The sequence below is a fragment of the Eumetopias jubatus genome, unplaced genomic scaffold (genome assembly GCF_037043125.1).
Source record: "Eumetopias jubatus isolate StellerSeaLion01/CBP00866 unplaced genomic scaffold, mEumJub1_p1.0 scaffold_16, whole genome shotgun sequence".
Classification (NCBI taxonomy): Eukaryota; Metazoa; Chordata; class Mammalia; order Carnivora; family Otariidae; genus Eumetopias; species Eumetopias jubatus.
In genome coordinates this window covers 36,645,233-36,660,976 of record NW_028274822.1, presented here as the reverse complement: position 1 = coordinate 36,660,976, position 15,744 = coordinate 36,645,233, and the positions used below count along the sequence as shown (strand labels likewise).

At 40.5% G+C, this 15,744-nt stretch overlaps 1 protein-coding gene across 7 annotated transcripts in view; it reads left to right on the top strand.

The window, feature by feature from the left end:
- FHOD3 (formin homology 2 domain containing 3) overlaps positions 1-15,744 on the top strand; it is a 453,128-nt gene that overhangs the window by 248,086 nt on the left and 189,298 nt on the right. For all 7 annotated transcript variants that reach the window (XM_028098359.1, XM_028098361.1, XM_028098360.1 and 4 more), the window contains exon 6: positions 15,120-15,214. In XM_028098359.1, coding sequence (XP_027954160.1) covers positions 15,120-15,214 — 95 coding nt within the window. The remainder of the gene's footprint in view (positions 1-15,119; positions 15,215-15,744) is intronic.

Sequence of the window (15,744 nt, the reverse complement as noted above, 5' to 3'; positions counted from 1 at the left end):
CAGGTTCTTGGCTTCAAAGCCCATGCTTGTGGCCACTTCTCTCCCGCTTTTCTTCCAGGATACTGTTGGGCCAGGCATCCATTCACCTCCACTCCTCCCGGCCATGGGGCTCTGTCTGTTCCAGTGAGGAGGGTCTTGCCCGAATGGGCCTGGCAGAGTACCTGGCACTTCATACTTGCTCGCCATCCCCGGTGAATGAATGTGCACGTCAGTCGTAGGGAAAGCTGAGAGAGTTGGGGCCACGTGGAGAGGAAGCCCCTCACAGAGGGTGGGAAAGACCAGGGGGAGGTTTGCAGCAAAGCCGTACCCCGGTTCTCAGCAGAAACTTGTCCCGTCTTTCCTTTCTCTCCCTTTTCTTTCTTTCTTTTTTGTGAAGAGCAGCTGGTTTTTGTTTATTTTTGGTTTAAGGAAAAATCTTTAATTATAGGATACAAAGCAGTGTTCATCAACCCTTTCTTCATTTTCCTCCCCGCTAGGGACATTTTTTTCTTAATCACCCCGTCTCTTCCCTCCCCTCAAGCCCCCCGCCCTGGCCTTGAAATGTTAATGCTGCAGACATACTGTGTATCTCTTACACACTGTGTCCCTGGAGAAGACCATAAACCATCCTAATATTTACAGTATTTTTGCAACCGAGAACTTTTTTTTTTTTTTTTTGGTTCTTGCCCTTGTTTGAGAATGCGTGGCCTAAAGTCTTTGTTTAGCGTCACTAGCTGATGACATATGAGATGCTCATAGATTTATAGGAATGAAAATAAAGTAGTCATCATTGACAGCCCGTAATGACTATTAGCATGGCAAAACAATCCAGTTCTAGTGAACATGTGATTACAGTTGCCAGGGAAGAGCTATTTGCACCCAGGGAGGGACTTCCGGACCTGGTCATGCGCATGCCCGGGCCACCTGACCCCTAAGACATCTTAATTGCTTTTAGGATTTTCTGCTGTGGGTGTGAGGCCACTGGTTTTTATTGTTTTTTAAAATATATCTCATGTAACATATATGATACGTAAATAACATAACATGTATATAACAAAATTTGCCATTTTAACCACTTTTAATTGTACAATTCAGTGGCATTAATTCTCTTCACAACATTGTACTGCCATCACCCCTATTTCCACAACCTTTTCATCACCCCAAACGGACACACTGTATCCACTGAGCCATACCTTCCCATTTTCCCCTTCCTCAACCCCTTTTTTTGTCTCTCTGGATTTGCCTTTTCTAGATATTTCATGTAAGATGTTTTTTCAGGGTTCATCTGTGTTGTATGGAGCATGCATCTGATAGGATTTTTTAAATGTATCCAAACCTATTTCAGCTTTATGGCATATAGATGATGGAGTGGACATGTACAATCAAAAGACGGATTTGATTATTATTTATTTTTCTCTTTAAAGGAGGTTTCATTACTTCTCTTCCTCTTCCTTCTTTGAACACCAATTTGGAGGCAACAGGTATAAGTATGAATGAGCCACCAGAGGAAGGTTTCCAGTTCTTTGGCTATTTTGCCTATTTTGGTTTTATTTTAGGTCCTAAAATACATGCAAAATATCATAAAAATACATTTGGCACGCTTGTAATTCTAATACTAAACTTAAGTTTAAGTCATAGGCAAGGAACTCCTACACTGGACCCGCATTTTTAGAACGTCCTTGAAAATCCCATTGTAGGGGTCTGTAATAAAGTCCTCTGAGAAGAAACTAAGGGCTTGTCTTATTTAAAAACATTATTTACTGCATTACATGATATGATTTTAAAATAATGTTTAAAAATGGAAATTTTGAAACCATCCTTCAAACAAGATGAGGCCTGGACACCATTTCCCGCAATTTAGAGTTTTAGGAGAGAAGTAGGCTGGGCTGGTAGAAACCGGTGTCACCTGCCTTGTCCCTATCTACTCTACCCCATTGGAAAGCACGGAAAATGGTTGTTGGACCCGGGAATTTGGTTTTTCCTGTGTTTGCCTTTGAGTTTGGTTTTGGTTAAGAACAAGTACTGAGAGTGAGTGAGCTGGGAGAGAGCCTAACCGAAGCATGTCTCTTAGGTAATGGTTAGTTCAGTATCCACCAGGGGTTCACATCCCTGGCTGCTCAGGAGGAATACCTGCGGAACTTTGACAACCTCGGATGCCAGATCCACACCCAGGACTGGGTGCTGGAGGTGGGGCTCTAGGGGTGGGGAGCAGTGGTTTAAGGCTTCCCAGGCAATGAGTTTCCCCTGCAGCCCTGCCTGAGGGCCCTGAGGGAGGGTCAGTGCCTGGGATACTGGCAGCCAATGTAATTACAGGACACAGGTTCTCTTTATAGATGCTGCAGAGGCAACACCCTGAGGAGGGCCAGCACCTTACAGGGGGCCAGTGGCACGTCCCCTCTAGATGCAGATTCAATAGTAGTTGGTAGAATCTTAGTAAGTTTGGAAGTTTTAGTAAGTCAGAGCCTTTTTTTTTGGGAAGTTAAAATTCTAAAGGTGTTGAAATTCTAAATAGGAGTACGGAATTAGTATACTGGAATATACTCTGATTGCTTTAATGCCCAGAAATATATTCCTGAGTTTTCTGGAGTCACATCTTGGTCGCCTGGGTCTGCAGGCCATTAGAAGTGCTCCCCCTGGTGCCAGACACTTCATATTACAGCCCCACAAAGGGCTTTGGAGTAATGTTATGAAAAGGGAGAATTTTGGAGCTGGGGGGCTTAGGAGGTCTTCAGGTTAAACCCTTCTATCTCCCAGATGACAAAGCTGAAGTTCAGAGATGTAGTTCAACAACAGCATTGGCAAGGACTGCTGGACCATCGGCCATGTGCTGAGCTAATACAGAACCTCGTCTCATCTTTACACCTGGGGATCCAGGTGGAACTTATCTTCCATTTTACAAAGGTGTAAACTGAGGCTCAGGCTGGGTTACTTGCACTTGTTTAGAACTAGGAATTGGTGGAGGCAACATGGAAAACAGCTTCTCCCTGGGTCCCAGTTTTACGAATTTTCCTTGGTGCTACGCTGTCCTGAAAGCAGAAATCAGGGGAAGCATCGATGTACTTTTTCTCTTCTCGTGCCCTGGAAGCTCTCTGTTTTCTTGCAGTGAAGTGTGCCCCAGCCTTTAAGGTACAACTCTGTTGTCCTCTCCCGTGAAGCCTTCTCTAATTAGGCTCATACTAACCCCACCCTTCTTTAAATTGGGGTGTTTATGAGCTCCATCCCACTTCATCCCACCTTGCTTGGGTTCTTGTGCTCTCTCCAAGCCCCGTGCCTCTGGCCTCTGTCATCCCAGGGTAGAGGTAAGCCACTGGGAGGGTGGTACCCCTTGTGTTTTGCCTCTTGCATGGCCCTTCCCTAGGTCAGGGGGAGGAGCTGCTTCTCTGGAGGCCCTCTCAAGCAAGCGCTTGTCACGGACCCACGGGGCTACCCCGGGTCCCCGTAGAGAAGTGCTGGGTGTAGATAGAGGACAGGAGATCAGCAGGAGGGGCGGGTCACTGCTGGGCCTATGGAGTCTCTGATTTAGTTCATCTCTGGCTCCAAGATGCCTTGGGAAGGATGTGCACGTCTGCTCTGAGGTCACTGGCTAAAAGTTCTGGAAGATCATCAGAGAGCGTGTTAGAGTGACTCCTCTTTTCATAGAGAAGTGAGGGGGTCTGCCAAAACTTTTTAGAAGCTCAAAACCTGCTAATGTATTAAGCGTATCTTTATTCTTTTGGTTTCTTTTATCTAAAAAAATGGGGGAATGTGGGATGGCAGAGACTGAGAGAGGCCAGGAGCCTAGGTGTGACTGAGGCCAGAGCAGCCCTGGCAGGAACGAGGCTGTTCCTATACGGATGGCTGGTGAAGGCCTTTTAAACTTTGAGCATGAGAAACCGGGGTTTGAACTTTGCTACTTGTTGGAAGATGAAGAAATAGGCCAGCAACAAATTGATCCCGTGTGACTAGTATTGGATGCGGACGGGGCTTGGCTGCATAATGACCTGGTGGGAAGGTCTGTCAGAAAGAACCATGCCAATGATTCTCTTCTAGGGAACCTGGATGGAAGGCCCTCCTCCCTTCTCTGGGTCTTATTGGTGAAGCTTGCAAGTGTTAAGCGAGGCTCTTAGGCCTGATTTATTTTAAAACTTATCTTGGGGACCTTTTGGGCCTTCAGGGGTGAGGGGAGGTTAGTCATTTTTCTAAGAGTGCTTAGGAAAAGTTGCATTGCAAATCCTGCTAGATGTCAGCTGGGGACTCCAAACTTTGACACCTTGTTGGAGCTCTTTGTGTTGATTACTTTCTTGTCTCCAGTCTAGAATTGGCAGCTTATTCTCCTTAATTTTCACGCGGTAATCAGTGTTGAAAGAGTATTGCTCTGACAGTTGCCCTTGGGGGAAAACTGGGCCCAGGCTTGTTATTGGGGGCGGACGAGCATAATAACAACTCAGACTCCAAGGCCTCCCCTTAGCTCCAAGAATGTCACCATTATCAACCTCTTTTCCCTATTTCCTGCAGACTTTGGTGAATAATGGAAATTGGGGATTGGCAAATCCATTCCAGAATTAAGAAGAGTAAGTTTTAATGGTCTGATTCAAAGAAGTTTAAATCTGGTGTTTGAGATGAATTAGCCCTTCCCCAGAGATAAGGTTTTAGTGGTAGCAGTGGTCTTCCCCTCTCTGGAGAGAACCTTGATTTAAGCAGTCTCACTGCAGAGTGTCGAGGCCTCCACTGGGTTCTGGTTGAAGAAAGCCGGGTCAAACTGGGGCTTACGTCTGCTTCCAGGAGGGGCTGATGGGATGTGGCCGCCTCCATCTTCACCCTCAATGAGCCAGTTACAGGTCACCCTCCCCCACCTCCAGAAAAGAACTTCTTGACCAGTAATAGCTGTTAGGAGCAGACAGTTGCCCTTGTGGTGAGGCAGGTTTTCTTCAATTTTTCGTACAGCTTATTTTTCTCTACTTTGGGTTAAGTAAATAGCGATGTGCAGTCACATTTTCAAATGGTAAAATATCTTAGCAAATGGCTGTAGCACAGGCTTTCCTTCCTCCTGCTTTTGTGAAGAAAAACCAAGAATGGATAAGTGCAATAAATAAGTCTGGAGATGTAACGGACGAGCCTGACCCTCCACTGTGTTAAATTCCTGAAACAGACTGAGAGTGTAGGTTTTGGGTGCTCTGAGCACACACAAATATTAACCGTGTGAGGAGACGTGTTAATTCGCTTGACTGGAGTCGTCATTTCACTGCGCGTATGTCTACCAAATCATCACGTTGTACACCTTAAATAGACCCATTTTCTTTTAATTTAAAAATTTTAAAAAGCTCAGAGAAAGAGAATGATAAAGTACACAGTATACAATGTCAACAATTAATTTGGGTAAAATGTATACAAGTAAAGAAGGGTTCCTTGTGCTATTCCTGTAACTTTTTTATAATTTTGGAATTATACAAAATGAAAGTTACCCAAACATGCAAAAAAAAAAAACAAAAAACCCAGTAAGAAGGTGATGTAGAAAGGTAAATTGAAATACTCTGACTTCAGTGGGAGGAATCTTTTGTTTCATGATGAAACTGTAGGGTCAACTATGTAAGTGGATACTTAGTTTACAAACCAAGCCTTATCTAGTACATAAATGGGCTCTTCTGGAGTAAATTGTAAATGATATAGCCGTAGTTATAACACCACTTTAAACAACAACAACAGCCTTGCTTTTTTAAAATATGTAGGCCTAAATTGTATGAACTCCCGTAAGAAGGTAATGTAGCTCCTGAATCTCTGTGTGTTTCCAGAACACGTGTGACCTATAATGTCCCTGTAATACTGAATAAGAGGAAAGAATGGGTGAAGGTTTGTTAAAAGACTACATGGGGCAGCAATGTTTGAGCAATTGGTTTAAAACGTCAGAGTGATTCTGCCAGGAAGGAATTACTTTCCAGCTTCTTCCACGGCATTTTTGGCATCTTTGGCCAAAGGAAAGGACATGAACAGGCAGGCAAATAACCAATTTGGAATTGTTTTCTTTTATGTTTCTGGGGTGTAAGAAATTTTTTTTTTTGGAAAAACTACATCTAGCTCCAGTCTGTGGAATGGATGTATATTTTACATATTTTCTTAGGTGCGAGGTGTAGGTAACAAATTCAGGGTTGCTAGGCTTAGTGTAGAAGCCCTTAGATGGTGGCAGAAGGTTCAGAGGCACAGGAGCCCAGGTGGTCTGGGCCAGAAGGCAGGTAGGTTGGCTGGAAGGTGAGAGGCCCAGGCCTCATCCTGAGGTAGGAGAAGCCAGAAGGTTTTCCAGGTTCAGCTGACATGTTTGACGCTTTGGAAAACTGGGTGGTAACAACATCTACCTTGGATTAGCTAAAGAGTGGGAGTCAAGGTAGGGACACCAGCTGGAATCAGCAGTTGCTGTAATTCGAGAAAGACAATGAGAGCAGGACCTGAGGCAGTGATGGAAGACAAGATGAATTTGCAGCCTGTTGCAGAAGACAAATTGAGGGAATTAGGTGACTCATTGGATGGAGGTGGAAGATAAAGGAAGGGAAGGAGTCTAGAAGAGTAGATTCTAAACTTTTGTGGCTGGACACCTACAGGAAAAAAATTCCTATTTATTTATAGTAGAATAAAAATAGTCCTTATTTGAATAAATGAAATGTGCTCTTCTGTTTCCTGAAAAAAAATATATTGCTGGTCCAGATTCACTAGGTTGATTTCATAACTCACTAGGGGTATTTGAAGATGCAGGTTTGCACCTGAGCTCCAGTATCTAGCCTGGGTGACTGGGTGCTGGGTGCAGTAGGCAGGGTGGGGTAGGCGATCCAGTGTTAAGGTGGGGGAAACAGTCAAAATCTAGCAAAGCATCTGGGAATTATCTGTTGGCCATGTTAGGATTCCTTTTACGAGCTACTTGGAATAAAAGACCCCTAGCTTTTAAAAAAGGAAGGAAAATAAAAGAGGAAGGAAGGAAAGTTAAAATGAGTGAGGAGGGAAGAAGGAGAAAGGATGGAGAGAGAAAGGATTGAAAACCATGGGGTTTAGACCTCAGAGGCCAAGTCTCCCCCCACATGCCTCATAGGACACACTCTCTCCAGGCCACCTTCTGTGTCGCTGCTGCAGTTCTTACTCTAAAAGCAGGGGAGGGAGGAGATGCGGTTCTGGGTGAGATGGAGTGAGCACACGCGACCCCGTCTCTCTCATTAAATGCAAGCATAAACCTGGGGCAAACACACAGGGCAAGTAGTCAAGGACTCTGAAGAGTAAATGGCAGGTGGGGGGAAGAAGTTTAGATTTTGAAATAGAATTGAACTGATGGTACTTTTAACATTTTTCTTGTATTCTCTGGTCTGGACTCCAATCAGCCTGAAACCCAGAAGTGGGCATTCGTGTGGACAGAGAGCATTCCAGAAGAAACCTTCTGCTTTTGGCTTGAGTAGGAGGAGAAAGGACTCCAAACACTCAGAGTACAAAAGTTGCCCATGTTTCTAATTCCTTTCTGTGTTACGTTGCACCCCAGCCCCTAGGTAATGCCAGGGTGAGAACAGCCAGGGCAATGTGCAAACAGCAGGGGCCTGCAACACCCGAAACATAACCTTTTTCTCTGATAGATCTGTGGTCACAGGAGCGTTCAGGTAAACACCTGTTGTTTTTTTTCCCTTGGTTCTCCCACAGCTTGGCTCCAGATGAGGACATAGTCACAGAAAATAAGAGGCATAATAGGGTATATGATGGCCCAGTGTTCTGGCTGAACGACTAGGATGGGGAGTCCCGGGGAACCTAAAAGTATCAGGGAGATAATGAAGGAGAGGCTCGGGAAAGTTACCTGGAGACTTTTTCTTAGGAAGCCCTGGGTTCCCACAGACTGTACGTGCATGAATCTGACCCTGCACGGCATACCGGAGAATCTGAGAATGAAACAACAAGGTAGGTCATGTCCAAGTCTCGAACTGGATGAGACACATGCAGGATCAATCCAAAAAGCACAGTAAGAACTTTGGAAACGGAACTGGCTTTAGAACCAGAGCCCATGACAGGCAGGTCAGAACTTGTGGCTTGAGTTGAACCAGGCTAATTGCCTGCTTAGACAAAAATGTCAACATTTTCTGGAATATTTAAACAAAACCCAGAGTCTTAAAATTTTCAAAGTGTCCAGGAAATAGGCCAGAATTACTTGGCATACAGTAAACTAAGAAAATCTCAACTTGCATGGGAACAGATAAATCAACAGACCCCAGTGCCAAGGCAACATAGATATTGGATTTTTCAAATACTTTAAAGCAGCCATTCTAAAAATGCATCAGGAAGAAAGGTGACACTTAGATAGAAAGTCTAAGCAAAGAAGGATACAGAAGATCTAAAGAAGAACCAGATCGAAAATACAGGAATGAAAAATACAATAACCAAAATAAAAAGCTCACTAGATGGACTCAGTAAATGATTAGAAATGATAAACCTGACTGTAGATGCACCATTAAACATGACTGGCTTAATCATGGCCGTTAAAAGGCAGAGATAATCAAAATGAAAACACAGGACCCAGCTAAATCCTGAATTCCACTCTAATTGTAATGCTATAGGTAGTTTTTAGAGCAATGGGATACAGAAATAAATACCATGCACACGTTAATCAAAAAAGAAGGCCATGTTAACATCAGAGAAAGTAGACTTTGAAGAAAAATTAAAAGGAAGAGACAAAGAAGGACGTTATAATGATGAAAGGGTCAATTCACCCAGAAATGAAAAATGTGTAGAGCTTCAAAATATATAAAGCAGACACTTAAATAAGAAATGAAAAATGGTCAGTTATAGTTGGAGACTTTAATACACCTCTCTGTGGTAATCCATAGAACTGGTAGACAGAAAACAAGCAAAGCTATGGAGGAACTAAACAGCCTTCCCCACCCCCACCCCACCCCAGCCAACCGGCTCTAATTGAGAATCTTAGCGTACTCCAACCAACTATAGCAGAGTACACATACTCTTCCAGTGTGCAAAACATTTACCAAGATGAACTGCATCCCGGGTCATAAGGCAGACTATAGCAAATGTAAAAGAAAGCCATATGATAGGTTTTCTGACCATAATGGAATTAAACTATAAATAACAAAGATAACAAGAATATTTCCATATGCTTTGTAATTAAACAGCATACTTCTAAATAATCCCTGTGTCGAAGAGAATTTCTCAGTGGAAATTAGAAAGTATTTTGAACAAACTGGAAATAAAAATATCAAATTGTGAGATGCAGTTGAAGTAATGCATGAAGGGAAATTTTTAGCATTACATGCTTATATTAGGGGAAAAAAAAAAACACATTCACCTTAAAAAACCAGAATAAAAAAAAAGAAAAACCAGAGCAAGTAGAAGGAAAGAAATAATAGAGTAGAAATTAATGAAATTGGAAACAGAAAAACAATAAGAAATTAGTGAAGCAAAAAGAAAGATAAATTTTTTGAAAAGAAAAATGACCAGCAATAATGATGGGAAAAAAAAAGTCATTATTTGCCAACGTCTGGAATGAAGAGAGGCTATCATGACAGATCCCACAGACGTTAAATGAGTAATAGAATACTAGAAACTATTCTAAGCACATAAAATCGATAACTTAGATGAAATGGACCAATTCCTTAAAAATCACACACTGCCAAAGCTCCCACAAGGTGAAATGGATAACCTGATAAGCCCTGTTTTAACTATTATTAACAGTGTCTACTAAAGAAATTTAATTTGCAGTTACCAATGCTCTTAAAAAGGAATCTCCAGACCCAAATAGTTTCCAGGTGTATCTAAACATTTAAAGACAATATAAAACCAATCTTATATGATCTCTTCCAGCAATTAGAAGTGCAGGGAATGCTTCTCAAAATGCTTCATTTTATAAGGCCAGAATTACCATGATATGAGATGAGACAAAGGATACTACAGGCCAATATCTCTCATGAACCAAGAAGCAAAAATCCTCAGCAAATATCAGTAAATGCAGTATGTAACAAGAAGAATGCACCGTGGCCAAGAGGGAATGCAAGGCTGGTTCAAATATTTGAAGTTCACTCTGTGTAACCCACCACATTCACAGCATGAAGAAAAACCACATGATCATATTAGTTGAAATAGAAAAAGCGTTTGACAAAATTCAGCATCCACTTATTAAAAAAGAACTTTAGCAAACCAGAAATTGGGGGAAACTTCTTCACCTTGATAAAGGGCAATGTAAAAAAACCTACAGCTAATATAATTGTGAAAGACTAAATGCCTTCCCCCAATTATTGAGAAGAAGCAAGGGTGTCCACTTTTACCACTTCTGTTGAACTTTGTACCGAAAATCTTAATCATTGCAGTCGGGCAAGGCAGGCAAAGGGGAGGATATAGCTTGGGAAAGAAAAAATGAAATTGTTCTTGGTCACAGACAGCGTTACTGTCTAAGTAGAAAGTCTCAAAAATCTACAAAAACAAAACCTAAAAATTCCTAGAATTAATACATTTAACAAAGTTACAGAATACAAGGTCAACACACAAAAATCAATTTTATTTCTATATGCTAGTAATAAGCAGTTGAGAATGGAAAAGTTTCCAAAATAGAATTTCTAGTAGCTCCAAAAAATGTGAAAAACTTAAAATTTAGCAAAAAGTCACATACAGAATCTGTAAACTACAAAGCACTGATCAAAACAGTCGGATGATTGAAATTAATAGACATGATGATTCCTGAATCAGAAGAGGCAAGGACGTCAGTCCTCCAAGTTGATCTAGAGACTTCGTGTATTTCTCATAGTACTTTCAGAAAGAGTTTTTGTAGATTTAGACAAGCTGTTTCTAAAATTTATATGAAAAGGCCAAAGGACAGGAACAGCCCAAACAATTTCGAAAAAGAGTGAAATTGTAGGAATCATATTACCTGATTATAAGACTTACTCTAAAGCTACGGTAATCAAGATAGCGTGGTCTTGGCAAAGGGATAGACAGACGAACGGAACAGAGTCTGGAAATAGACCCACACAAACAGACAGTTGATTTTTTTTTTTTTTTTTGCCAATTTGCAAAAGCAATGAAATAAAAACAGAATAGTCTTTTCAAAAGGTGTTAGATCAAATGGACATCTGTCTGGGGAAAAAAATCTCTTTCTAAACTTCACAATTTACGCAAAGATTATCCTCAAATGGATCCTATATTTAAAGAAGTAAAACTACAAAATGTTGAGAGAAAAATACAGGAGAACATTTTTATGACTTGGCCTGAGGCAGAGGGTCTACTCCCCTACTTGGTGTCTTTGAGATTCTTTCATGGTGTGCTTCTGTTCAGTAGATAATGGATTGACTTCAGTGAGGTAGTTGAAATGACTAACATTTTTGAGCACTTACTCTGAGTCAGGCATTGTTCTAACTCAATCCCTACAACACCCCTGTGAAATAGATAGTGCAATCTTACTATTTCACTTTTCAGATGAGGAAACCGAAGCACAGATATTCATAAGTATGCTCAGAGCAAAGTCCACCCGTGGCAGAAGGACAGATGCTCTGGGCAGTCTGTTTTCAGACCTGGGCTATTACCCACCACTGTGTTCTGACAGTCTCCTCTTTCTCATCCTTTTGAAAATGCAGATCACTGCTTTTCATGGGTCCTATGACCCAGGCCCCCTCCTTTTTCTTTCTGTGTTTTATTCAACGGCCCACATTAGGTTGGTGGGTTTCAGAGATTGAATCAACGTGGTATTATTAAATCACTTAAATCTATTTAGCGCCCTCTTGTGTCTGCAGTGGATTTGACAGGAAGCCGTGCTTTCGCGTAAGGGCTAGGGGACAAAAGATCTCGTGGGAAAGTTTTGATCAAAATATGAGAAATCAGTGTGATCAGAATCTTGAATTCCATTAGACATGAACTTTCTGGTGAGTTACCTCCAGCGTGATTTGTTAATAAGAATAGAATCTTGGAGGGAAGCGGGTCACAGAAAACTTACAGAAATTCCAGTTGGCTTTAAATCTCATTTGGCAGCCTTTTGTAGAAGGTCGTTGGCCTTTTGGGCTTCTTTTAGCACTGAGGCCAGGCCCTGGGCAGTTATGGTAAAGACCTCCATTCCCAGCTGTTCAGCCTTAGGGGCAGGGTCCTCTCAAAGGATGCATCTCCCCAAAGGCAGAAGAGTAGATGGCCTCCCCCATGCCTTTAGGCTAATTTAGAGGCAGGTGTTAAAATCTGCCTCTGGATTTGCTTCTTCAACAGTGGAACTTAGAATGGGAAAAGGACAGAGGTGCACACTTCTCTTCCCTGGAGATCTGCCAGTTTTTTTTGAGTGGGAGAGGAGGAAAGAAAGGGGGACAGGGGAAAAATGGGGTAGAATGTACTGAATTCTCAGAGCTATTCCTGAAGTGGGGGCTGTATCTTCCTGAGGGAGGGAGGAGCACGTTGAGAGGGATGAGCTAGGAAGAAAATTCTGTAAACCAAGAAGAACACCTAACACTTTATATTATACAGTCTTATTTTGTTCCTTTTGTATATTTATTTACTTTTTGATTGTAGACATAATTGATGCCCATAATGGAAAAAAAAAAAAAACCATATCCAAAGAATAGATACCCAGCCATAAGCTTACTATTTCATGTGTTTTCCTTCCTTTCGATGCATGAAGACATGAGTGTTTTATTGCATAATGTCATGTTTATAATTTTCTACTTTTTAATTATCAGGAACGTTTTATGGGTTAGGACATATGTAATCATTTACCGAAGCTGAGTTCTAGAACTATGATAGGTATTTAGGTCCTAGTTAATTTTAATATTACAGGTGACACTTCAGTGACTATCTTTGCTGCTGCTTCATTTTTTTTCCCTTATGGTTATTTCCTTAGGACAGATTCCTGAAATTGCCATGACATGGAAGAGCTCAGGGAGGACTTTCAGGCTTCCAGTACTAACATAAAGGAGCCTGCCCACCCTGTACTCTTCAGAGCCTTGTTTTTGGTTTTTTTGTTTTGTTTTGTTTTTCTCTCAAGTGGGGGTAACAATACCCACTGCAGAGGGCTATTGTATTAAGGGCGCCTGGGTGGCTCAGTTGGTTAAGCGACTGCCTTCAGCTCAGGTCATGATCCTGGAGTCCCGGGATCGAGTCCCGCATCTGGCTCCCTGCTCAGCGGGGAGTCTGCTTCTCCCTCTGGCCCTTCCCCCTCTCATGCTCTCTCTCTCTCATTCTCTCTCTCAAATAAATAAATGCATAAAATCTAAAAAAATGCGTATAAAATGCCCCCGCAGAGCATGGCACACAGTGGGCATTAAATAAATGGGAACAATTTAAAACAATTACAGCACTAAGTAGCCTTGTTACAAGATTTGTATCAGTTTGCCTTGCCACCCAGAATGTGTGAAGTTACTTGTTTAACTCTCTAGCATTTGATTTCTAATTATTTTTTTAAAAATATTTTTCCTGATTTAACTGAAAATGCTACTTCATTATTTTAATTTTTTTATTATAGTGATGATTGACAAATTTGTGTGTTATTGTAAACTAGCTTGTCATCTCTTATGAAATGCTTTTGACTTTTTCTCTTGGCATTTAGTATTTTCTTATCAATTTATGAATTATTTATACAATAAATTATCTAAGCCTTTATGATATTTGCTGTCATATGTCCATTTAACTATTATATCTTTACATTAAACATGGCTTTCTTTATATGTTCCACCTTTCTTATGAAGATGAGAAAGTGGTTGTAATTGTGATCTCTTCATAGTAAATTCTGTAGATGAATTTTTAACCAGGTCTCTATTTCTTGCAAATGATGACAGTATTATGTATTCATTTCCAGCCATCCTACATTTCATTAAATTTCATGTCTTTTAAATTTGCCTGAAATTCTATAACAGGGCTAAATAATCATGGGGATTGGTGGGCGTCATCTTTTAGTTTTCCTGATTTTAATAGGAGTATCTCCAGTATTTCACCATTAAATAGAATATGAATCTGTTATTTTCAAAAATACAATGTTTTTTGTGTCAAGAAAATATTCAATTTTTAAAAATTTTGAGTTTTTGCATATTTAAGAGCATCATTTTTCTCGATGATGTGGTTTTGTTTGATCTTTTGTTGACTAGGATAAGTATTCTTTAACATCACGTATATTTCTATGCTTGGACTTAGTGTCTACTCACTATTTTGTGTTTTACTATTTTCATTCAGCACCATTTCCCGATGACCTATGTATAAACGTGTGTGTATAAGAAACAAAAGAATGGAAGAAGATAGGTCCATATATTAAGAATGATTATCCTTAAGTTATGGGATTATGAGTTATTTTCACTCTTCTATATTTTCCAATTTTCTGCAATGAGATGTCCTACTGTGACCAGGAAAAACAGTGTTGCCTAAAAATGTCAATCCTGTGCCAACTAATTATGGATGAAAGAAGATTTGGGAGGTCACGCATGATTTAAGGAAACTTACTCAGCATGTGTAACTTCTGTTTGTTCAATATCTAGAATCCAAATGGCTTTTTTTTTATTAAGGGAACTGAAAAATTAGAATTAATCTTTTTTAAAAAGGTAGTAAAATGACCTGTATTTTCTTTCTGGTGAATAAAGATAATATGAGTGTCTTTTCCTTAACTAGGAATTTGGGACTTGGTGTCTGACAAATGCTTTTTTTCATGCTTTCTGACATTTTTTTAAATCTGAAAAGTCTTTTAAAGGAATTGCAAATAATAAAGCATATATTTATCTCTTATCTAAAGGATTAAAATTGTATGAGGTCAGGATGTTCCCATAGCATCTGAGACCTGCCAGGTTGCTTTTTAAAAACTTGATTTTTCCTCTTGGCCCTAGTGGGAGGCCACAGCCAGACACCATCCGAGGGATATGGTTGCCCCGTCTGGGACTGCACACAGATATAGAAACATAAAAACATGCATTTATACATCAAGACACACAGAAGCAACAATCACTAGATTTGGTACCTTAATTGCATCTTCCAGACACCAGGAATAGCCCTTGCTTCCTCTGCTATGGCCAACGCTTTCTCTCTGAGATGAGATTCAGCTAATTTCAGAGCTCAGGAAATCTCTTCAGGTTTGGTTTGTGACACACTGTGTACTTAAAAGTATGAAAATCTCAACCGACATGATCACTGAAGGTTACGTGTACATATAAAACCATAATGCCGTCTCCTTTTTCTCTTCTCTTCTGTAGCTTTGGGCCAGATTATGTTGTATGTGGATGGGATGAATGGAGTAATAAACCACAATGAAACCATTCAGTGGCTATACACGCTCATTGGGTCAAAGGTAAGAGAAGGTTATAGTTGAACGTTTTATTCAGTTTGCATGTCCTACACCTTTCTTTTGATTCTCCTCTCTGAGATGGTTTTGCAGAAAGAAATTCTGTTCAGCTTGGTTCCAAATGAGGACTACTATTTTATAGATATAAAAATAGTACAAATGAGGACTACTATTTTATAGATATAAGAATACACTCAAATTGCAAAAAGCTTTTGAATTTTTAACGCATTTTATGTTTTTTTTCTTTTAAGCTTTAATCAGATGCTTTCGGCACCTCTGGTTTTTAATGCTTAATTAAAAGATTGTACCATACATGCAGTATGGATCTTAGCGGCTCTGTTTCATCTTCATGTTTGTTCAGTTACTTAAGGACATAGTTTTGTGTTGTACACATCTATGCTTATTCCTATATGTAGTTAAAGGAATGTGAGACCACCTTTCAACTCTACCATCAGTTAGAAAAGTAACTAACATTGAGTAAAGATTGACCGGGCACCAGGGACCATAGTAGGTGCTTTACAAGCCTTACCTTCTTT